Raw genomic sequence first — 25,629 nt, 5'->3', positions numbered from 1 at the left:
TTAAGAGGCCATTACACAACGCAAGCTACAGAGACATCTTGCGTTGAAAGAAGGATGATAAATGAAATAGTAAGGGTTGCCAAATCAGCAATAAGTTTCACATCTAAATAACATAAACTACGGTTCTTGAATTGTACCGAAATATTTTGACCACACAATACTCATATGTAGTTTAGATTCAGAAAATAAACGTAGATCGTTTCTAGAATCCAGACATTAACCTTCAAACAAGAAAAATGGTAATACGATTTATTATGATAGTTATTTGTTGATATGGAGTTTAAGGTCCCTTTCAGTCCCGAGGCTATACGAAACGTGGGCCTACAGCTCACATGGCCTCCCCGGTAATCAAACGCGTGTTTTCCCGCGTGGTAAGGTACAGTTGAGCCAACTGAAACGTTAGGCTAAAAATCGTAAAACTATACCTATTGAAAGTCGGAATTACTTTGTAGAACATGGACGGATTTTTAACTATCTTTCATATTGACTGTCTGGAATGTGTGGAAATCGGAAACTAAAAGTCAAATGCCACTCCGAAATAATTGTCTGAAGTTCCGTTTCTTCCATTAACTTTCTATTCAAACCGGAAGTGGTTCAAATTGCTAATTTCTGGTTTCAACGCTTATCGCCATAGAACAGAAGTGGCAATAAATAGTTACAAACCATTTTTTATAATCGATAGTTTCCCAAGAGTAGGCTATGTGTAATTTCATTTAGGGACATATCGACACGTTAAAATGAAATCTTTAAGTGTTACGTCCCACGAATATGCCGACTAGGCTAAAAGAAACGGTAATGGTGAGAAATGACTGAAATGGTGGAATGAAGAAAGTGAGAGGAAACGGAAGAATCCCGAGAAAATCCATGCACGCGGTGTTTGTCCACCAGAAAGCTCACTTAGTGCAAGCTGGGATCGAACCAAGAAACTGAGACATCGGAGGTGAACGCTTTACCACTGAGTCAACGAGGCCCCTTATCAATACGTTAAGACAATTCTCGACACGGTATACTGACAAAATCTCGCGGCCGAAACATCGCGGGACAAAATCTCGCCGGGCCAAAACCTCGCGTGGCCGAAACCTCGCCGCCCAAGACCTCGCATGGCCAAAACCTCGCCGCCCAAAACCTCGCGGGACAAAATCTCGCCGCGAATGAAACTTTTCTTTAAAATTTACCCAATGTGTTTCCTAATATGCAATTCCACATTACAAATAATAATAATAATAATAATAATAATAATAATAATAATAATAATAATAATAATAATAATAATAATAATAATAATAATAGTAATAATAATAATAATAATAATAATAATAATAATAATAATAATAATAATAATAATAATAATAATAATAAGATACAAGACCTCGTGTGCGTGGGCTTTCTCGGGTTATTCCCGTTTCCTCCCACTTTCTTTATTCGATCATTTACTTCATCCTGGTCATCTACGTCTCCTTTAACCTATAGGACATAATCAAGGGACGTCGTAAAAACTCATATATTATTTCATACTTTCATAGATATTATTAGATTTTTGTTAAAATTTTAAGTTTTTGGATGTTCCAAAGTTCACGAAACTAACCCCGTTAGTTGTCATTACTTTCCTTATGCAGACTTTCTTTCCCTATAACCAGTTTAAAAACATCCTGTCGCCCTATCTTCACATTGAAATCCTCTAATACAGAAATAGAATTTTCATATGGTATCGCGGGACTTGGTCAAATACCCGTGATACTTCTTCTGAAATAGCGTCTTTTATACCGTCATCCTTATCATCTGTTGGAACATTTACATTTTGGTCAGGCGAGGTTTTGGCACGGCGAGATTTTGGCCTGCGACGTTTTGGGCGGCGAGGTTTTGGCCAGGCGGGGTTTTGGCCCGGGGAGATTTTGTCCCGCGAGGTTTTGGCCAGGCGAGGTTTCGGCCTGGCGAGATTTTGGGCCGCGAGGTTTTGGGAGGCGAGGTTTTGGCCAGGCGAGGTTTTGGTCCGCGAGGTTGTCGCCGCGAGGTTCTGGCCGCGAGGTTTTGTACCCAAACCTCTCGACACTACTATGAAAGTTATGATAATTTTATTCTACAAAGGCAATAATGCTTGACAGTAATCCTTGCTTTAGTTAACAAACACAGAAACCTTCAATCAATTGTAATATGTCAAAGTGCAAGATTATATCACAACTTGCAACATTATAAGGAAACCGGAAGTGGATGAATTAACTAGTACTTCTAGTTTGAACACTGATTTTTATAGAGCAAAATCTGTAAGAGATATCGAGAAGTGGATTTTTGTACTCGATTCAACGCCCCAAGAGTAGGTCCTATCTCCTCTCTTAACCATCTATTCGAACGAAAATTGTTGAAAGCAATGATATTTAGTTTCAACCTTTGTCACCATAGAGCCAAAAAGTAAAAGATTGTGACTAACGGCTTTTTGATATGCAGGGTGTCTATCGGTCACGAAAAAGTCACGAAATCAGAAAACGGTCATGAAAGTCAATGGAAAGTCACGAAATTTAGCTTTTGATTCACGACTTTAAAACTCTCTACACATATAAGTACAGAGTGAAAAATTTTGTGTTCTATAAAACGTCAAAATTCACTACAAAAGTATCTATAGTCTGCTTTAGACCCTACCAAATTGCAAGCAAAGCACGCTTCTATCGCATGCATGAAAATTGGGCCTCATTCTCACCCAAATTTTCTCTTGAGAATGTTACGAAATTTTATGGTTTGGTAAAGAAAAGGTCACGAAAAGTCACCAAATTTCATTTTGAAATTTTAGTAGACACCCTGAATGGATTCAGTGTCCGAGGAAGAGGTTCTAGTTTTGATCTTATTTCTCTTTTGCAACAGTAGTTGTAGAAGTACTACTTCAAGTTTAAATATGAATTCGCATTGATTAGAAATCTACCGTAGTTCCACATCGTGAAATGAAACTCATTTGTTGTGTTAATGCCGTGCACACGTTGTTGACTGAATTTTGAGATTGCACAATCGTCACTGACCATTTGGGATTTTGACTGTGCATTTTAGAGTTTCAGTCAATCAGCTACTGCATCATCTCTATTTTTCCTAGGATTTTGGTACGTTCCTTGTTCTCTTCAGAATAAAACGACCTTTCAAACGTTATCATCTTGATGTGTATATCGTATACCTGAAAATGGGAAATGGAGGAAAATGGAGATCTTTTTTAAATAGAAAATATCTGTTTTTCAAAATTTCACGCCTCTTTGGACCGTCCCTGTGTTAACGTACAAATCTCAAAATCACTTGAAAGACAATACGTGATGATCACAATACGTATGCTAAATTACAATGTGATATGTTGAAAACTAAGGAGGATAAAAAATATTTACCAATGTATGATGAATATCTCAAAAATAAACCAGAAATCTCCAAAAGGTAGGACGCAATGTAAAAATCTCTTTAACAAATTACTATTTGTCCTACTATTATGGTTTCTCATTATATCCCTCATTATCTCCAGAATAAAGCAACATTCCAAACTGTACCATTTTCACGTCCACATCATATACCTGAAAAGGGAATTTCGAAGAGAAAGGGAAAAGTGTGGATTTTAAACTATAGCCTATACCAGTGCCTTTTAACACAATGTAAATAAGAAAAGTGTAAAGGACAGGAGAGAGAAAAAGTAGGAAAAAAGCCATAACAAACTCATACTCAGTCTGATGATGATGTCGATGACATATATACGTGTTCTTGGATTCTATAAAAACCTTTTAGACAATATTTCCAAAAGAATAGAATAAGCTTTTTGCGTTGTACTTTCGAAGTCCAAATATATGACGTCATGAACCCCACCAACTTGACGAGTTCCTTCTCAATATGCATGTGATCTGTTTCGCAATGCATGTACGACGGAACAATAAAATAAAATCGAGCACTAATAGATATTAAATCACCGTTTTAAGACAATACTCACGTATGGTATATACGTGTATATATGCAAGGCGTTACAAAAAAATTGGCACAAAATTTTGAGAATAGATCCCTCACACCAAAACAAGAAAAATAGTTCATACGGACCTGTAGTCGGAAGTGCATAGTTTTGGTAGTTATAGGGTGCCGAAAATGTGAAAAAAAAATAACTTTGAAGGTACATATTTCTACTACTGTAGGGCCGATCGTAGTCGGGTCAAGACATCACTGAGGAACTAAACATTGTTCAGCGTAAGCTCTAAACTCCAATAAACAAAATATTTGTATCCTTCCGCTTGTCACAAATATGATTGGCTAGTGATGTATCACTCCCACTCCCCACGGGGAGGAAAAAATTATACATGTGCTTTTTGACAATACTGTCTCGTGTTGTCCAGATACTTACAGCAGCAGCAGGAAAGAAACTCAAAAGATCAAAAAAAAGTATTTGAATTTCGCTCGTAAACAATTGTTGCTTAGTGAGTGAAGGTTTGCCTTGTTGGTGTTTCACCACAACACTCGCGGAACCGGGATTCATGCCAGTCATTTTTCAGACTTTAAAAGCAGAACACCCGTTCACAGTTGGGTTGGCGCCATAATTACTGCGCATGCTTAGTGTTTATTTCTAGTGTTTCATTAGCCACACTCGATTCCAGTATTATTAGATAATCCGTATTATATTTTGTCGTTTATAATATAATATAGCAGTTTTATATGAAGCTTCATAGTAAAAGTAAAAATGCAATCACATGAACTATTTTGCGGAGGAGTACAAGCGTCGGTAGGACAACAGCAAATCAGCGAGATTTAGTTTCACGTGGATTTCTTTATCTCAGTTTAGAGGTTACGCCGAACAATGTATAGTATGTGAACTATTCTAACATCCATCTTTCAGAACCTCCGGTACTTACATAATCAGTTTTACAGAGGCTGTTTCGGAATACTTTATCACTCTCCGCCTACGTCTCCAAAAATTGGTGTGCAAGTACTGGAACATTCTTAAACACGGATGTTTAGATAGTTCACATACCAGTTCCTCAGTGATGTCCTGACCCAACTTCGATAGGCCCCGTAGTAGTGGAGCTATGATTTTTTAAAGTTCGCCCGTTTCACGTTTTCTGTACCCTATAACTCCACTTTTGAGCACAGGTCAATATTAACTTTTTTCTTATTTTGATATGAGGTATATATGTTCCCAAAATATAGTGACAGATTTTTGTAACGCCCTGTATACATCATAAACCGAAGGGGCTAAGCAAACTGCGTGAGTCGGTGTGACACAAGCTTGTAACACCATCTGTGTACTCCACATGTATTCAACACATAGAAGTAAGTGAGTGCATGTCAAAACTAGACTTAGTTTATCTCAACTCTAGGCAAGGGCGGATCCAGGACGGACTTCTGGGAGGGTCGGTGGGTTGTAATAGTGCTACTTAGAGCTACTTTTAAGAGCCCTGATTCCCCACCCCTGGATCCACCCGTGACTCTAGGGATAAACGTACACGTGAAAAGCACTTTACATCCTGCACTGGCAACTTTTAATTAGAGCAGGACTGAAAACGCTCATTATTTATCTAATAATTTTTTGTACTGTCACTAAAAGCAAATAAATTTTTATTAAATGGCAATTACGCATATCAACAGTTAGAAGTTGAGTGGGGGAAATTGTGAACCGTAATCCCCTTTCCCCCCTGGAAACATCAAATATTCCGACGAGATCTTTTCATTATTTTGATTGGTCTCCAGAGCAAGATAATCTCAAAATCCGCCCACTCCTCTTTCCTTTCCTTTTAAAAAGAAAAAGTTAGTGTGCTGACATCTACTGCGTGCAATTTCAAGATGCAAATATTGGAAGTTGAATTACTTTGTTCCTTCGTCGGTGGGAAAACCGAAAAAGCAAAGTTACGTTATTCAATTATCTATTCGCAGAAGAAAGGAAGAAATAAAGCCAAAAGGAACAATAATAAAAGAGAAAAAGAGGAAAGGAAACATGACATAGAAAGTGAAAATATAAAAAAAAAAGAACTGAAATCTTTAATTCGTCTTAATTTTCTTTCGTTCCGATCCCAGCGCCATCTCTTTTCTTATTTACAAAACTGGTTTCACAAATAACGAAGATTTTAATAACGTAAGCTTTTTGCGGAGATACGTCTCCGGCTGCTCATCAAGAGAACGTCTGATGAATATTTCATCCACACACACACACACACACACACACACACACACACACACACACACACACACCACACACAAAATCCGTTAACTGTTCTTGTATCTCCGTTTAAGATTTTCTCGAACTGCCATCTTGTGAAATATCGTGAGAAAACAAAATTGAAATAGATTGTTTTATAGTGTTATTAACGTAATGCTTTTAGTCAGGGGCAAAAATGGATCTGTAAATGTAAGGGGGCGGTAGGTATCGGCATGACGTCCCGCCGTCCCCCTGCATATCTTTGCCCATTGTAATTTTTTTAGGAACGGGGGAACGCCGTACATATTTTTTTGGAGTTAGGGGGACGATGTATCCCCGCGTTCCTCCGCACTTTTCCCCTGGTTTTAGTTTAAAACCTTTTAGCATGGCCGCATCGATTGCTCCTAATCAGATCCAGCGCCACGAGAACACGTACGGGGGTCCACTGGGTCAGGACACTTCCAAATTTAAAAGCTCTTCCATGGATAAGGAGTTAGCGTACTCGCCTTTTGGTGTGAAAGACCGGGTTCTACTTCCAACGGGAACTCATGTAGTTCGGATTGCATGTTAAGCTGTACGTTCACGTCTCTTATAGCCTTTCTGCTGAAAGGGACGCTGAAATGAAATGAACTCAACCGAATCCTCACATTGAATTTGGACCCCTCCTGAAATAATTATTTTTATGTAACTGGCAATAGATCATGGATTTAATTAACGTTAGGGTAGGGACATGCCGAAGATACCTCGCGATCGAGGTCGAGGTTTAAGTTGCGGTCGCACCCTCGATACTGGTACAAACCCATGTATTCAAATGAGTAAGCACATGCCGAAGATGTACGCTACATCGCGACCTAAATGTCGACCGCGAGGGTGAATTAGTGGTCGCGATGATGAACAACTGAGTTTGGTTTTACATCGATGTTCAGCGGAAGCATGGCTGTGGCTCGTGTTTTCATTGGCTCTCCTGAAGCGTTACACGGAATAAAGTCTTCATTTGTTCAGAATTTCGTCTGCAGAGGATTGTGTGTGTCTATGCTCGAGAGGTTTTGTTGCACTATTATATTTGATTATGAAAGTCATATTAATAGATCTAACGAGGAATGTTCCAGCAATATGGAATAAGAAACACAAACAATATCATAATAGATAAGTTTTAAATAAAGAATGGAAGAAAATAGCAACTGAAATCGGAATGTCAGATAAGTTATTTATTTGAGAATTATACTGTAGCTTAGTATTATATAAGGCAGTGGCGGTCACAGGAAGGGGCTGAAGTCCGTAAATTGTAGAATTTTTAAAGAAAAAAGAAGCTACTGTTAATCATATCTATGCTTAAAAACTCCACGTCGTCCCCAATTCCGAGATTAATAAAAACGGTTTCTTCTAAATTCGTTATTGATATAAGGTAAAGAAATACATGTAGAGACAGGCACGTATCCATAGGAAGAAAGCGTCGAATAATGGAATTGCAGTGCCGAAACTTCATTTGCTGCAGTTAATACCTCTTCTATCTCGAAACCGGAAGACATACATGATTTATTTATTTATGTATTATTAAATTTTACTAGGAAACAATTTCTCGCCTGAGTGCTGAAAGAGGGCATTTTCTTCACAGAAAGTTGAATAAAAGGTAAAAGGTTTTGATTTAGAATATTGATAGATATGAACAAGAGATGAGACTCAAATATTTCAGCGAAACAAGAGACGAGACTAGTATTTCTTATATCTCGTCTTGCGTCCATCCCTATTTATAAACTGTTTGGTCCTTTCAAGTTCAAAATGTGGTTTCACAATGATTTTTATGCACTGACGGAATAATTTCACATGCGTTACAGAAATGTTTCTCCTTAAACTGAGAACTTAACAGCGAGGCTGCGACCTTCTCGCTATGTGCGCCCTTCATCCATCGCGATCTAGACATCGAGGTAGTGACCACGACTTAAACCTCGACCTCGATCGCGAGGTATCTTCGGCATGTCCCTACCCTTAGTTTTGTGCTTGTTTCGTTTTCAAAACATAACTTAATCGTAGTTTCAAGTATCTACTTAGGTCTTTGAAGGTAGATACAATATCGTAATTAAATTGAAACAAAATTTTAGTTTAAGGTCCGCGGTTTAGATTAAAAGAGACGTATGATTAATGAAAGTCAATGATCGCTAAAATAATTTTGTAGACTTCTACACCAAGAATCGAACCCGGAACCACGTGTACCAAAGTCATAAGCGTTAGCCGCTAAACGAACCCCGAGAACTAGATAGAAGGTGAATAATCAATTTATTGTAATCAAATGTGATCTTTCTTTGCGTACGTATAAAAGAAGAAAATATTCCGCAGGAAGTCTTGTTCAAGTAAAGAACGGAAATGATTTTTTTTAGTACCTTCGCAGTTGCGAAAATTAGTTCACAATATACTCGTCTGTACAAAAGAGTTAAACACATACGGTACTTATATGGTTTATACATGATATATTTAGTGGACCTAGGGTTGCCATATTTTAAAATTAGAAAAGCGGGGGATTCTAAACCGTAAATACTGATGTGAACTTGTGTATTACAAATACTGACTTGGGATATTTCTGACCTTTTGCTCTTTTTTTAATAAAAAAAAGTAATTTCTTTGTTAAGGGACGCTTCCAATGTACTTTTCTAATGAAACTAAAGTAAAGCAAATTTAGTTTTTGCCGTTAATGGATTATTAAGTTCAACAAATGTGAGTCTCGAATTGTAAAGTAAGTACTAAGTAGCTATTACAGTAAGATATTTGTAATTGTAAAAATATCTGTAAGGCAAGTTTTCAAAAAAAAAAAAAAAAAAAAAAAAAAGATATATGGCAGATATTGTTTACACGGTCCTCTCGCTAAGAATCACAAAATAATTTATATGTTTGTCACAACATCAACGAATGAATATTCATTCGTATAGAACCTCCAGTACATTGCATTAACAACACATCAACTACACAAAGAAACCTACTGTGCATTAGAGCAAATCTCTTATTAGCAAACAGGGCCGCGGTGGCTCAGTGGTAGAGCGTTCACCTCTGGTGCTTGGGGTCCCGGGTTTGATCCCAGCCCCCGCCAAGTGAACTTTATGGTGGACAAACACCGTGTGCGTTGGTTTCCTCGGGGTTCGCCCGTTTCCTCCCACTTTCTTCATTCCACCATTTTCATTCATTACTCATCATCACCGTCTCCTTTAGCCTAAACGGCATAATAGTGGGACGTAAATCTCAAAGATTTCATTTCATTTTTCTTATTAGCAAACGACTCTGCGCACGCGCACTGGGCAAATAGCTCACAGTTTGAGCCTGAGCGCGAGTCCAAATTTAACTCAATCGCGATTGAGATTGACACAGAGATGTAGCGGTTTACGTTGAATATAACAACACTTTATCAACTAAGTCGTCTTAGATTTTTCTCCAACCCCCAAAAAAGCAGGTGGTTTTTCGTGATTAAGAAATTAAGCGAGGGACAGATATAGAATCTGAAAATCGGGTTATACCCGCTAAAATCGGGTAATATGGCAACCTTAAGTGGACCATATAGATTTATTTAGTGAAGTAGCTACAATGCAGGAACTACACAAAAGTTATACTAGTTTTCAGCTTTGCATTTCGATTCATTATCCTCATTCTCATTCTCCTCCCCCTTTTCGTTTTTCTCTTTTCTTAAGGAGTTTGGTTATGTTACCCTGTTCGTCCTGACCAATTATCACCAAATTTGGGGGAAATCAGGAGAGTTGAAAATTAGGAATAGCGTTCTTTCTTGTAGTCGCTATTCAAACTGAAAGTCGTAGAAATTAACAATTTTCCGTTTTGACATTGATTGTTATAATAAAAAAAAAAAACGGTAATGGATAGAAAGATACCGTTTTATGCATTCAGTTAAGCATCCTAATAATCTTTATATGTCCATTCCTTAACTCTATACTAACACTGAATGTGGTACAAATCCATTACAATTAGCGATTTCAATACCGATTTAAATAGTGTAAAAACGATAACAGCTAATAACTTCGGGAGATCTGGTGGATACTCGACACCACTTTCTCGTCAGCTTGTCCACATCTCAACAAATGTTAACTCTCAAACATCTCAACAAAAACTATTGTTAATAGTGGTAACGAATAAAGAGTAGTTAATTACGAGTATGACAACTATTTGCTTCGGAAAGAGTTGAATATCATAAATATATGTGTAAAAATAATTTACTTCAAATCAGCACAAAGAAAGCCAAGTTTATGACGTATATAACTAAAACACAACATTATGTTACTAATACGAGGTCAATGGTGTGGAAATAAAAAAAAACAGACATTAAGAAAGATCTGGGAATTACATTTGATAGGTTTTTAATATTTTGTCAGCATACAAATGCTATCATACAAACAGCAAGAAAGAACAATATTCTTTCTCTATTTATTTTTTCTTATTTCAGAACGATAGAATATGTATTTATACAAATTACTTGTAAGAACTAAGCTAGAATTTGGTTTTATTATATGAAACAGTATATCTAAAACTTTGACTAACAGATTGACAGTATTCTTGCCACGGACGCGATGGTAGCGCCACAAGAGATTTTTAGGTCCAATGCCGTTTAGATCTAGTGCCGTTTAGGACTTGTGCCGCGAAATGATTGTTAGGACTTGTGCCGTTTAGGTCTTATGCCGTTTAGGACTTGTGCCGCGAAATGATTTTTAGCTCTTGTGGCGTTTAAGTTTTATACCGTTTAGGACTGTGCCGCGAAGTGATTTTTAGGTCTTGTGCCGTTTGGGAGTAATGCCGTGTCCCCATACTATGCTGATATTATATGTTTCTATGATGGGGCATACAACAATTCGATTATTTTCACAAGAGGACAGAGAGTTGTCATTTACAATGCTTCGAAATTTTTTTAGATTCCTTATACAAAAAGAAAGTAAAACAAATCATATGCAACTTTTAAAACATACTTCATAAGTTATATGCTATATTTAATTTATTCGTATTTAAGAAGACCAATGTAGTAGTTTTGTTTTAACATCTTTAAACTTGTGTTGAAATCAGTAATTGTTCATTATAATTGGAAGCAAATGGTAGCTGATTATGAAATGTAAAGCAAAAGTGATTAAAAAAAGAGGAAGAAATCGTATTTTCTAAATATTGAAGTAATATTCGGGAGAGTGTTAGCTTTAGCAACCACTGCTTCTGCAGACTCCTTATCACTACTAGTACATTGTTTGAAAAACAAAGAGAGAACTTCAGAGTTAATTACCCACTTGTCTATGTGTTTGACTTTTACAGGTGGAGTTCAAAGGCTTGAGCGGGCCAATCGAGTTTAAAGAGGGCCGACGGATACAGTTCAAACTAGATGTTCTCAAGTTGAAGCAGCATGCTTTGGTGAAAGTTGGCGAGTGGACTCCGGCGGGAGGAGTCAATATCTCAGATCGAGCAGCCTTCTTTGATCCCGGAACTATTAACGTGACGCTGGTCGTCATTACTATTCTGGTAAGTTTAATTCCCAACTGGCGCCATCTATTTAGTAACAAAGGAAACTACAGCACAAACACTTCATAAATACATTATATGATACTTCAATTCCCTCAGTATGTTTTCCCAATCGAATTTCTCTAAGATAGTTGCTCCCAACCTGTGAGGCACAAGCTATTATGAATAAAACACAATAATAAACATTGACACTTTAGCAAACTTCAAAATGCTACTTATTACAAATTTTTGTTTTTCCTATTTTTTCAAGATTTCTACTTCTTTAAAAGCTAAATTATCATACAAATTTCATTTATCGCAAATAATGCCAAATTTCGCAAAAATTCGCGATAATATAAACGTGATTTTTGCCTCTGAAACGAAAAGTTTGAAGTTTCTTGAAATATATACGCAATTGTTCAACGTTTCGCACATATCGCATTAACGGAAATATTTCATCTCTAGTCATGGGTTACGGTGGATTGTGGGTCAGTGGGTCATGGGCCAATTTTTTATTGACCCACGCCATCTCTGCACACAACACATTGCTGGCTTACGCTCTCTAGCTGGCTTTTCACGTTTCTCAAGGGCTCAGCTCAGGGTGGAAACCACAGTTCTAAGAGAAAGACGAATTAGCATCCCCAAGTACCTATATAGACACGAGAACTGTCAGAGGATAGTTTTGTATTAGCCTACTGTTGGAACACGTCAAATGTTTTTCGAGCATTCAGATAGAACTTCTTTTTTAGTTTGCTAACTACCTAGACCACGTTATATCTCTCGAATTGCTTCATGATATTTCGTTAATACAAAAAAAAAAACTGTGTACCCACCGAAAATTCAATCACATGTACTTGCCCGAAAAATACGCGCTCTAAGAACTGAAGAAAGCATATCTACGCTGAAAGAGACAAATATTACATAAAAACGTCCATTGGATTTCCTAAGAGAGGATTTTAGCAGAGAACAAGACATGAATGCACAAACGGTAGGAAAGTTTGGCTTTTGAGGTTGGAAAAACGGAATATTTCATTTCACATATAACCAATTTTTCGTTGATCATAATTCAAGACTTGGCGACAAAGAATACATTTATTCAGAGAACTGAGTAATCCTGAGAACTTTCCCCTCCCTCTCCAACCCTTATACACACTAAAACACGATTTATGATCCAGTTGTTGAAACCTTACCGTTTGGTGGGTACCTCCTTTTTCCCCAACCGCTTCTTCGTTTGAGAAACCAAACCACATTTCACGTCCTCATTTATCACATTTGGTGGGATATATCGATGGCAAAATACATAGGCGGATTTCTTGTTGTGGGGAAGTTGCCAAAAAGGGGTTATCCGTTTTTTTTCTCTTAAAGCTTATCTTCATATCTCTGTTTGCGACCTTCCGTCCATTTTTTTAAGCAAGCTACTTTCTCTTCTTTTCTTGCGAAAGACAAAAAGTTAAATATTGACTAGTAAAAATGAATTCTGTTAAGATATATCTACAGATTCTTTCACCAAGATTAGCATACCAAGCGCGTTCATCATATAAAGGTCTAAGTGGTACTGCATAACAACTCTGTATGAAACACAAGCGTGTCTTATTACGTTGTGTAGGCATTGGTAATACGAGTGCCGTGCTGCGGAAAATCAGCGCACGGGGCGAGAGTATATGACGGTACTTCCGTCCATATGAGTGAGGTCGACAAACCAACCGAGAAGTGTCACTATGGTTGGCGCGAAGCGTAAGAAAAGTTTAAAAAATAAACCCTACTTTTCCTTGATTTTGAGCACCTTTTATTACTTTTTTCCTTCCATTTTATATATGTGCACATGTGCTTTTCTAACATGAGAAACATTAAAGCAGCACTGCCTAAAGTAGGAAGGAGATTTAAGTACATCTAGTAATATTTCAAGTACTTTTCTTCTCTCTTTTTTCTTCTCTTCTTTCCTTCTGAAGTTTGTGCCCCACTTATTTCGGTGCCCGCGGCCGTCGCCCCGCTCGCCCTCCTTACGGCACGGCACTACATATTGACTAGTAAAGAATTTTAATAGTCAAAATTCAATCAAACAAGCAAATTTTTTCAATGTTGAAAAATTGAAATGTAAGTAAGGATAGTGTACGATAGAAGGAAAAACAGGGAGCATTCCATACCTATATACCGTGGTCCATCTCACTGGAGTGTTCCTCCAAATCCTCAATCTTGGTTATCTCGGCTGAAAAGTAAGGAGCTTACTCTGCCTTCTCTGGAACTTTGATGGACGAGATTGGTCCGTTGAATTCGGACTTTTATTCCATTTGGATGACTTTGGCTTCCTTCTTGATTTTGATAATAGCGCAGACAGTCTCATTGAAGCATTCTGCCTTCCGTACTGATCCTGGGTATAGTGATCGCAAGGGGTCGTCAAGCTTGACTTAAATCTACCGATCTCACCACCCAATAGGAAGTGAGAGTATGTTCCAGTCGTTAACTTTTATCCGTCGTGAAATTTTGCAAGTGTCATCTTTCGCGTTACACGAAGAACACCTCCTGAGGGTACAGTGTTCTCGGATTGCTACTAAATTTCGTTTTGTTGATTTTTTATTTGTTGTTTTATATCTTTGCTGATAATATTGTTGAAGTTTAATTCGAAGAATTGTTACCGTACGTGTTATAATTATTTAAGTTTTCTTTCTTTGTCGCTCCTTCACCATGACTTTAAACTTTGGCAACATTGTAATGATGCACTTCCGGTGTTTGTCGTTTTCTCAAGCACGGGTTCGGAAGACAGCTGCATAAATCGCACCGAAATCTTCTGATATATCACATGTGAAGGAAAACAATTCTATGACTGGTGTAATTTTAAACTACGAACCGTTGCGGCCACTATAGTTGTAAGTAACCTATTGTTCACTGATGTCCTACCTCCTGACTTTGTTATCTAAGGGTTATACCCAGGGGTAAAAGTGGATCTCAAAAGGTAAGGAGACGGTAGGTAGCGGCGTGACTTCACGCCGTCCCCCTGTCTATCTTTGCCCATTGTAATTTTCTATGAACTGGGGGGACGCCGTATTTGGGGGGACGGCGTCCCCCGCGTTCTCCCGCACTTTCAATACCGGTATATGAGTCGAAATACTGATACGAGGTATTATCCATTCTTATGTTTCGGTTATCAGATCTTACTATTTGCAATTGAGGAGTTCCATGTAATGAGAGGCAATAACAGAAAATCATGTTTTGATATAATAACTTGTAAACGTTTCAATCAATCATGGATACGTTTTGTATTTAATATTTGCACTTGTGTGCACCAATAAAAAAAAATGTACACTTATTCGTCTGGACTGTACACTCATGTCCAAAATGATTGTCGCATATCTATAAATGTCTTCTTGTAAGAATATAATTCGATAATGATTTTGCAGGGTACTTTTAATACTGATACTGTGTGTAATCGGGAAATGTATATTTGTGGTAAATTTGGTAGGAAAAGAATTATAAATACGAAAATTAGAATGAGTAAAACAAAATGTTGCTAAATGGACAAGAAAGTTTTATTTTTGTTTTATTGTTCTTATTTACTGCTCTTTTGACATGAAATTTGGCACATACATGTCTTTGCCAATTATATACATACTAACATTATAAGAAATACCGGGTGAATTCGTTATCAAATTATATTCCTACAACAACATATTTATAGACATGCGATAATAATTTTGGACATGAGTGTACATTTGGAATAGGTGTGAGCTGAGTAGTCTACGGAGTTCGATTGTAGATTACGTGGAACAATCTTCTAGGGTTGGAAATGAAAAAATGAAATGAAATCTTTCAGTTTAACGTCTCACGATTATACCCTTTAGGCTAAGGGAGACAGATGACTAAGGTAAATTAATGATGAGTGAAGAATTGGTGGAATGAGAAAGTGGGAGAAAAGGGGAGTGCTCCGAGAAAACCTATGAACACGATGTTGTCCAGCAAAAAAGTACTTGACCGGGGATCCAACCAAAAACCTTACGCGCCATAGCAAGCACTCTACCACTGAGCAACCGTGCCTCCTGTTGCAGGAACATATGCAGAAATATGTGACAGTATCTGATTGTTAAGATACTTGAGGGGGCGATTGGGGGCGCGGTGGCTCAGTGGTAGAGCGTTCACCTCCGCTGCTTGGGGTCTCTGGTTCGATCCCAGCTCACGCCGTGTGGACTTTGTGGTGGACAGACGTGCTCGTGGGTTTTCTCGGGGTTCTCACGTTTCCTCCCACTTTCTTCATTCCACCATTTCACTCATCTCTCATCCTCATCGTCTCCTTTAGCCTAACCGGCATAACCGTGGGAGGTAAAACTTGAAAGATTTCATTTCATTTCATTTTAAGGGGGCGAATAAGTGTAAGTAGAGAGGTCTAAGCGCTTCGGCCATATATTACGAGACACAACCTTCTATGCATTCGAGTACCATACAAAAATATAAATGTTTCTGTCAGCGATGTACCTGGGTTCATATTCCTCGATAATTCTTACAGGGTTTATATGTAGTGTACATTATTATAATAATTATGAGAAACTTTTATTGTTTATATTTGTAATTACCCGACAACAGATTGCTTTATAACATCCTATAATTAGCCACAATGATTTTGAACTGAAATAATAAACTTCATGATTTGTGTCTGTAGGAGACTCCTTACGTAATGATGCGACACGGGAAGAATTATACGGGAAATTCCAGATTCTATGGTTTCTGCGTGGATTTGCTGGACCAGATCGCAAGGGAAGTGGGCTTTCAGTATGTGATGGAGTTAGTTCCAGACGGGAAGTACGGAGCTCAGGATCCTTCCACGGGAGAATGGAATGGAATTGTCCAGCAGCTAATGAAACATGTATGTAGCTTCTCCCTCTCCAAACATAGATAAAGCGCTTTAGATCCTGCGACCACCTCCGGGATTGCTTTCTCCCAAATAAGAGTATTTCGCCAGATGGTCTTAGTATTCATCTTAATTGTCCCGCTCGGCGATGTAGACATTGAATATTGCAGCTATAGAAAGCCCGCAAACTTTCTACGTAATAGTATTTGTAGCCTCCAACCCTACAGCTCCTGGAATTATTTTAAATATTAAGATTCCAAGCAATACGCTTAATCAGTACGTTACAACACTAAAAGATAATTTAGTAATCTTATGAAGAAAGTCAGTCAAATATATTGTCAATCGATCTTCGTTAAATTACATGTCTGTAACACAATGAATACCCTATTATTAAAATAAAAATTACAAGGATAATTCGTAAAGGAAAATAACACAAGCTCAATTTATTCCTGTATTTTGTACTTAGGCGAGTTTCCTACCAAGGTTAGAGCTTCTTCGTGGCTAAGCGGTTAGCGTACGCGCCTTTGGCGCGGGAGACCCGGGTTCGATTTCCGGCGGAGCTCAAATGGTTCGGATTCCACCTTAATCAGTAGGTCCACATCTCATATAGCCTCGCTGCTGAACGGGACGTTAAACTCAAGATCAACTCAACTCCTACCAAGCGCAAAATGTTGACATTTCATTTGCGCCAATTTTATTATTATTATTATTATTATTATTATTATTATTATTATTATTATTATTATTATTATTATTATTATATTTAATATCAATTGTGAAGATCTTTGAAGCAATCTTCAGCTATCCGAATACAAATGGACTAAAGACTTAAACTAATCCCTAAACGCACAATTTCTTATTTGGCTTGTCTGTAAGCAAGAAGTTGTGTAAATCGAACGAAAATTATGAATAGTTAGTTGCATAACACCTAACTTGTAAATTGAATTATGCAGATGATATATATATGTATATTATTTTTAAAAATTAAAACCTTGAGTATTTACAACCAATACATATTTATGTGTCCAAACTGACGACCCAACTATGTAACCACTTCTCAGTCATCCTCAGATTTTCCCAGATTTCTCCATTCTAATTTTTGGGCTTTCTAATAAACAGAGTGCCCACGTATAGCGTAGTCGCTAACACTCTTGTCTTTGGTGCGATTGGCCCCGGGTTCGATTCCCGTTGGATCAAAAAAGATGTAACAGCTTTTTCAGGACAACCATCCTGAGTGAAGCTTTCGGGATTTTCCTCATTCACACCAGACAAATGTCGGGATGGTACCTCACATAATAGTTCCTGGACGTTTCTTTCCTTTCCTTTATTCCTCTCCATTTATCTGGACAGTGTGATCGCCGAGGGCCGTCATCCCTCATATATGTGACGGGCTAGCATAGCCGTAGATGACGAAAGCCCGGAAATCTAATTCCTAATTTTAACCACTTGCCTTACATATTTTAGTCACAAAGATTTTACCTGTTTTACACATTTTTTATTTGCTTTTGGGAATATACACTTGATGCCACTAACAACGGTTGAAACAAAATATATAATTGACGGTGCTATGACGTCATAAATCCTTTAACAAAAACCTTAACATTATTATCCCGAGTTAACTCTGTAGCAAGTATACTCGGGTTCGCAGAAAAATGCAAACTTTTGTTACAAATCCTACGAGTAAACTCGGGTTAATAATATATTATACATAACAGGATTCCGAGTATACTCGGGTTAATAAGGGAAGTGGTTAATCTTTGAATAAACCCATCCACAAAATCTTTCTTTTGACGACAATTATTCTATCGTATTATAGCCAATAGGATAGAAACCAGAACACCATGCAAAAGCCCAAGTACCATAAAAAAAACTTGAGACCTTCGAAATGTGAGTGTGGAGAAGAATGGTTGAGTTGATTTTGAGTTTAACGTCCCTTTCAACAGCGTATATGAGACGGTACCTACAGATTAACTTGCAATCCAAACCACTTGAGTTCTCGCTGGAGAAGAACGAAATAGTTATCTGTCTCGAACAGAAAACAAATGAATAAATGTTGGAAGTAGCAGGAGGGAAAATTGAAATTTTACATGTAATGACAATTAGGAAGATAAACTGGTTAAGCGACTGTCTGAGAAGGAACTGCCTTTTGTGGGACATGATTAAAGGAACAGTAGAAGGAAAAAGAGGAAGATGAAAGAGGCTACAATTTATGGGCAATATTGAAACAAAAATTCCTACATTAAGTCGAAAAGATTGACTTAGCACACTGGTACATGGAAGCATCTCAGGCTGTAGGAAACGATCTTCCGCTAATGAGAGAATACACATTATGATGCTTATGACCTCTGCTTACCCCTTTGAAACTCCCATACTACATTTTCTGAAACTACTACGGCACCACCAGTACTTTTCATTGAACCTGAAATCATAGCAAAACGCTCAGTATATATAGTTGTTTTTGATGCGATGGTAGAGTGAATCTGGCATAATTGCAAACTATATATCCCCTTTTACCTACGAGCGAACTATAATTAGAAATGCATTGCGTAGTGCTTGTACATAAGGCTTCATTGTTGTCCCTTTGTGTCCCGTAGGAAATCCCTTACGTAATGACCCGTCCAGAAACGAATCTCACAGGAAACGACCGCTATGAGGGCTTCTGCATTGACCTTCTGAAAGCTATTGCTACCATGGTAGGCTTCGACTATCGCATAGAGCTCGTACCTGATGGAAAATATGGCGTCTATGATCCCGAAACAGGCGAATGGAATGGAATTGTTCGACAACTCATCGATAAGGTAAGTCTTAATTAATTATGTAATTTTATTGAAATTCTGAGTAAAAATTTCAGTATGAATACCTTCTGCTGCAGGTTGAGTATGAATATCTTCTCATGGGTCTTGATTAAATGTAACGGCTCACTAGGGCATAAACACATCTATCCCGATTCTGTTTCAAAATCTATCATTAGTGAATTGTTAGTGGAAAAGGGTTGTGATATATTGTTCTATCTCTAATAGAGAATAAGATCTCAGTTCTTTACGTTTATTTGAGATATGTACAGGTTTATTTGAGACAAACTTGTTTTTTTAAAAAAAAATCTCTGCTCGTAGTTTCATCCTTAGTCTTGTTTTTACTTCGACGTGATTTTCAACTGCTAAAGAAATGATTAGTCATTAATTTTAATACTTATTTTGTTTGGTACTAATATATTTTGTAACTTTATGTTTAAATTTAACTCCAGAGTGCTGATGCATTGATTAATAAGGTTGGAGAATGTGTGGTAAACATAATAACAGAAGCCATCTGCAATAGTTCTTCAGTGAAAACACTAAAGAACCCGGGAGGTCTACATGACATAGGTTCGTTCCATTGAGGTTTATCGTCCTTTTCAGCATCGAGGTTGGGGATTCTGTAGTGAAGTAGTTAGGGCGCTGGACTCATGTGCCCGTGGTCTCGAGTTCGATTCCCGAGCGGTGCATCCAATTTTCGATGTCCATCCAACGTCGTGAGACAAAGTGGGGAGTTACGCGAATAAAAGACGCGACGATCACTAGGCATGTTAGAGGTACAGAAATGCAAGGTACTGACACGTTGATGCTAGTGGTCTACTAATCCTAGCTTAGTTGCATGCATGGAGAACATGCCCGCGACCGTTCGGTCTATTTGATGGACGGCTTCCACGAGAATGTAACGCACCCCGCCCGTAGTTGCTCATGATTGGACTTAGGTCCTCGTGCACGATGTGCACCGCCAAGATTTTTCCCTTAATCTTGATACCTAAGTGTGTAACCCCCATTCACTGAGGGAGTGGGATACGCGCGGCCAGACCGAAGTCTTAAGTGCCTACCAGTTACCTACTGGTCCTCGCTAACTTTGACGTAGTTCAGCTGGTTGCTAACAGATGGCATTGGAGTGGTTTAAGACCACAAAAGACTGTCACGCCAGTGCTTAGTTAGTTCAGCAACGAGGCTATAGGAAAAGTCATATACAACTTAACCTGGCATCCCAACCATATTAGCACTCGCCAGGAATCGAGCCCAGACCTCCTTGATCTTAATTTGCGTGACGTGCGACAGATGGTTTGGCAACATTACTTACCCTTACAACGGTCAAAGGATTCATTTGTACAGTCCGGCCAGCAAAAAACCTGCAAAATAAACATGTAAATTTATTGTGAAACGACGAAGTCTTTTGCTCCAAAATAAGTGTGCAGGGGAGGATGCCGAGGCTTCTGCTGGCGTGATTCATGCCACTTAGATTTATGTAGATTCCCTGCGCTGTTAGGTGTAGTTTCATAATAAACTTACATACTCATGTTGCAGGTTTTTTGCTGCGGACTATACCAACCACCAATTAACAGTGAAATCTGAAGTGCTATCGTGAGTGCCTTGTGTACTACCCACAACCTTGGAACCGCTTAAAGCAGGACCATCTGTCGTAAACTGTGTGAGTGTTCTTAAGAAGTAGACCTAACTAGTTGATCAGATAGTCATTGTAACCAATATTTAAAAAGAAAAGGCATACAATGGAACACATTACCTTTTTCTTATTGTAGGGTAACTTTTCGAAAGGGATTTAATGCTTTTTGTTGGATTTTTTGGTATAAGAAAGGGCAATGATCCCACAAAGTTTACAAAAGTACAAAGGTGAATACCGCTTACTTATGACCAATTATTATGATCTCTTCCTCTGCACAGATATATTAAGTTTCTGCGGACAGGACACTGAATGTATTATCACATGAATAAGTCATCAAATATCTCTCAACTTTCATCTTCTAATTAAGCACAAAACATGAATTCACTTAAATCCACGCACTGCGGTATTACTATGAGGATGTAAGTCCGATAGATTTTTGTACCTTTGGACCCCTGGTCCGACGTGTCAAACTTGCCACGCTCAAACAATTTATAGTCCCTTAGGTTAGCATTAGTTGAACTTTAGCGACCCTTTCTAGTACTGCAGCTATATGGCACTTAGACCTACAGTTTAAGATGGAATCTGAAAGACCGTATTGGGTTCAAGTTTCAAGGCTTTCAAATCGGAAATCGAACCCGGAACCGTGAGCACCAAAGACGCATGTCTAGAAAGTAGAGCAGTTGAAAAGGCCGGTAGTCTCTCCGTGCAAAGATGAGTGGGGAGGGCATTCTCCGGAGCAATCTCCTATAACGGAAAATACGAAGTCGAGAAATTGTTTTGTAATGGTGGAGGCACCATCAAGGATTATCGTTGCTGCGACATGCCATTTCTTGAAATGACTAGTATGTCATACATGAAGAACGACCTATGTTTGGAATCAGACTTGCATGGAATGAGGCTTGTTTTTGAAATGAGACTACAAAGATACGGATTTGTTGTGTTACGGAATAGTGGCACATGCATTTATATTGAACTTTGTTCCTAAGGTATATTCTGTGCGAACAGTTCACGTGAAGTTGAAATTCGGATCAAGATGGATAGTTAAATTTGGAATCTCTTACGTTATTTCTTGGATTCAAATCTCTATCTTAAATTAGGTAGGGATGTTATGTGAGGATTAGTTTTGTGCATTGTTGACAATGGAAAGCTATTGTTGAATGTGGAAGCAAAGAGCAATAAATATCTAAGAATTAATATTTGTGATTATGTTTGGTTTATTAGGGTTGCCAACTATTGAAAATGGAAATACAGAACACCCTCCTAGAGTACGTACGGTATACTCTTAAGATTGTGACCTCATCGCTTGTCAAAAATGTAAATAACCTGAAAGTGGTTCCTTCACATAAAACTGAGAGATTCGGAATTCGACTTACTTTTGAAGCATTTATTAAACTTATTTATTCCCGTGTTTGTTAAGTCGGCCATTGCCACCTTGCAAACGATAACATAATTGAGACGAAACAACAAATTCGTTGCGGAACGGAATTACGCTATTGCCATGATCAGCCGGTTGCCAAATGCGGTTCATTTTATAATCCAGATTCAACTAAATTTACTTTCCACGGTATTAAAAAGTAATCTGAATAGAACAGTAAATAGGACTAGTAAGAGGAAAAGTTACTGGACATTTAACGTCCAGTTTTGAGGTCGTACCGGACACCGGACAAGAACGTCAACAACCGAACTGTCCGATAAAATGCCGGATGGTTGGCAAGCCTAGGTTGAGTACAGATGTTTAAACCTAATTAAGTGCAAAGGGTACGTACTCATATGGATGTGGAATTGCTCAGTTGTTGATGTAAATAAATGAATACATGTGGCACAGATTCAGATTAGACGTACCACTTTCAACACTCATTTACCAATAAATAAGTATAAAATTCATTCATTTACAATATTTTTCTATACTTTATGTTTAATTATGTCTTGTAGTTTAAAGAAGAAGGATCATTTATGAAAATAAAAGGTCATTGAGAAACACACATATACACACACAATAAATTTTAATGCACGTTTTTCATCGTATATGTAGTGACGCAACTAAGGTGGGAACGGACTTGTGCCTCGGGCGACGCATTCGGGGGGGGGGCAAATATTTATTTTCACTATAAGGCAAGGAAATGAGTTTTAGCAAACTAAAGACCATAAAAAATTACCTGAGAAACTTAACAAAACAACAACGACTCACCAAGCTTAGAAATGTATCCATAGAGCATAAGTTAGCTCCAAAGCAGGACATTGTAAAACTTTTTGCTGCCAAGAGAGACCACAAAGTTAAAGTTTAGTTCTACCTTTTTGTGTTTTCATTTAACTTACATTGATTTAAGAGATTTCTAAAATGTCCTAGTATAATACTGGAGACAACAGCTTGACTGTTTGTCATAATTAAATATTCTATTCTAAAGCAACAGGTTGTTGATTTATTCTACACATACGCACGTCCCGATATAATTCCTAAAACATTGTGATTTGGAGTTATGATCAAACTATAGGAATATATCAAGCATGCTACTCTCAGATTACTTGGAAATCAAATACTAATTAGTTTGGTGTTTTATCTTGTATTGCAATTTAAACTTTGTAATGCAATTTGGAAATCAAACCTTTCCTCTTGAAGAAATAATGGAATAAGAGAATTACTGTGTGATGCTAATATCAGGTGTAGTTGGCATATTTTTCGCGCTCTACTCTAGTCACGTGTTTTCAATTGGTCACAAAGAAGCAAGTGAGGTTAGATTTAATCGAAGTTGCACCATCCGAGTGTGATGTATTATCATGGGGGATCAAGGTAAAACAAAACGAGCCCTGCGTGGCTTCTAACCCCTTCGCTCCCTGACGCTTGCTCAGCTACATATCTTAGCGTATGTAAAGCAATTTTTTTTTCAATGAAGTTTTGTGTGAAAAATTTATGAATTATGCTGGGTTTGAATCCGCGCCAAAAGCGATTGTGATTACTAGCACGCTCGCTAACACGCTTGGTCACGAGGACCGACAACGTTTGGCGTTTGCTTTCTGCTATATGTATGCTAAGTGGTGAGAAACGTACAACTCTAACCAATCAGAATCGTGTATTTAGTTCCTAACGCTAGGGTCGAGCGTGTAATTGGGAAGCGTTTGGTTTGGTTGCTCAGGATGGGAGGGGGCGCAAGGCGAGTTCTTGCCGTGGGGGGACAAATAGCCTACTTGCGTCGCTTCGTGTATGATTTTTTTATTCCTCTTCTTTAAAACCCAACACACACAGACGAAGAAAATATATGATTAATTAACGTTTATTTGACAGAGATTTTTCTGCATAATTAAGTAACTACTGTCTTTTGTTGTAGAAATTCTTTGAGAACATTACTTCAATTCCTTTTTATAGTTTTCAAACAGAAAAGAAAGGAATTGTTTCTCGCCTGGTTTCTGAAGATAGGAGGAAGTGCTGAGACACACAAAGTGAAAAGGAAGAAAAAGAGAACCAACAAGAATCTAACCTTTTTACTGTTTTAATTTCTTTTGAATTCTCGTTTTGTTTCAATACACACGGAAAAGAAAGGAATATTCTTTATGAATTACAAAAAGACAAGTAATTTTGTCTGTATTCGAGGGAGAGAAACTGAACCAGCAAAACACAGAGAATTTAACCACCAATGTTTCTCTGGTTTTTTTTTTTTTTTTTTTTTTTTAATAATGATCTTTTTCTTTTGTGCTCATTTCGTTTCCTCGTCTCTGCTAATAAAGCTTTTAATTAAGAAACTTTTGATTTGCTAACGATGGTAATTAACAGGTTCATTTAATATCATAACGGAGAGGAAGCAACAGAGAAATGATCCCAGCCCCATTACAGTATCTTATTCACACGCCTTCCCATCCGCTTTATCAAGATCTTTTTTTTTTTTTTTTGTTTTTTTAATGGAGCTGGATCTATTCGAAGAAAACAACAGAGACATTATCAAATAATAATGATTTACGTACAAGAATAATTAAGAAATTTCCTTACATAGAATATATTTGTTCATCACTTCTGACGCTGCAGGTAGGATGCTCAACAAACTTAAAAACTTCGTTACCGAATTCTCTCTCTCTCTCTCTGTGTGTGTGCGTGTGTGAGTGTGCGTGAGGTTTTCAATTTTGAGCCCTCCATTCGATAGAGTATCAAAAACTATCTTAAAGAAGTGATGGAATTTTTCGCGTCTATCTTTCCCGAGATGTTGGCAAAAAAAAAAAAAAAAGGTCCGATTTCGGAAGACTTAAGGAGCAATATGCCGGGAACTGTAAGTCATAGAGAGATGATATTGGTGTTAATCAATACTAATAATGATTCAATAACAATATATAATTATTGCCTCATTATTTATTGATTGAATAATTATTGCGTCATTAGTTATTTCAATTTAAACTTTTAAATAATTTAAATATCATTACATAATTTGTAATTTGTTTGAGTTAATTAATTGCCTACAATTTGTATTTAATTAAATTCAATAGATAATACAATATAGTTAATTTAAATAAATATATTAAATAATGACTTTAATTGTATAATAGAATTAAATTAAAATTTGAAAATAATTCCATCATATTATTAGTATACAAACGGGAACAATGTCAAAAAGTGAACCATACGTACACCTGTCGATAGGTCTGAGCTAAACCAAATCATTTAACCGAGTCTAAATTCTCTGAGTAGTTTTTGGGAAAATTATGAAAAACGAGCTTGCTAATGCAAAAATTGAAAACACGACCATTTTTTGTACAAATTACTACAAATTGATGTATTGGCGAACAGAACTTA

General features: G+C 37.5%; 1 protein-coding gene across 3 annotated transcripts in view; it reads left to right on the top strand.

The window, feature by feature from the left end:
* LOC145665244 (glutamate receptor ionotropic, kainate 2-like) overlaps window positions 1-25,629 on the top strand; it is a 1,018,072-nt gene that overhangs the window by 902,728 nt on the left and 89,715 nt on the right. For all 3 annotated transcript variants that reach the window (XM_081732538.1, XM_081732544.1, XM_081732549.1), the window contains 2 exons: window positions 11,414-11,617; window positions 19,028-19,231. In XM_081732538.1, the coding sequence (XP_081588664.1) occupies window positions 11,414-11,617; window positions 19,028-19,231 (408 nt within the window). The remainder of the gene's footprint in view (window positions 1-11,413; window positions 11,618-19,027; window positions 19,232-25,629) is intronic.

The sequence above is a fragment of the Thermobia domestica genome, chromosome 1 (assembly GCF_964235325.1).
Source record: "Thermobia domestica chromosome 1, izTheDome1.hap1.1, whole genome shotgun sequence".
NCBI lineage: Eukaryota > Metazoa > Arthropoda > Insecta > Zygentoma > Lepismatidae > Thermobia > Thermobia domestica.
This window is presented reverse-complemented; position numbering and strand designations above follow the sequence as displayed.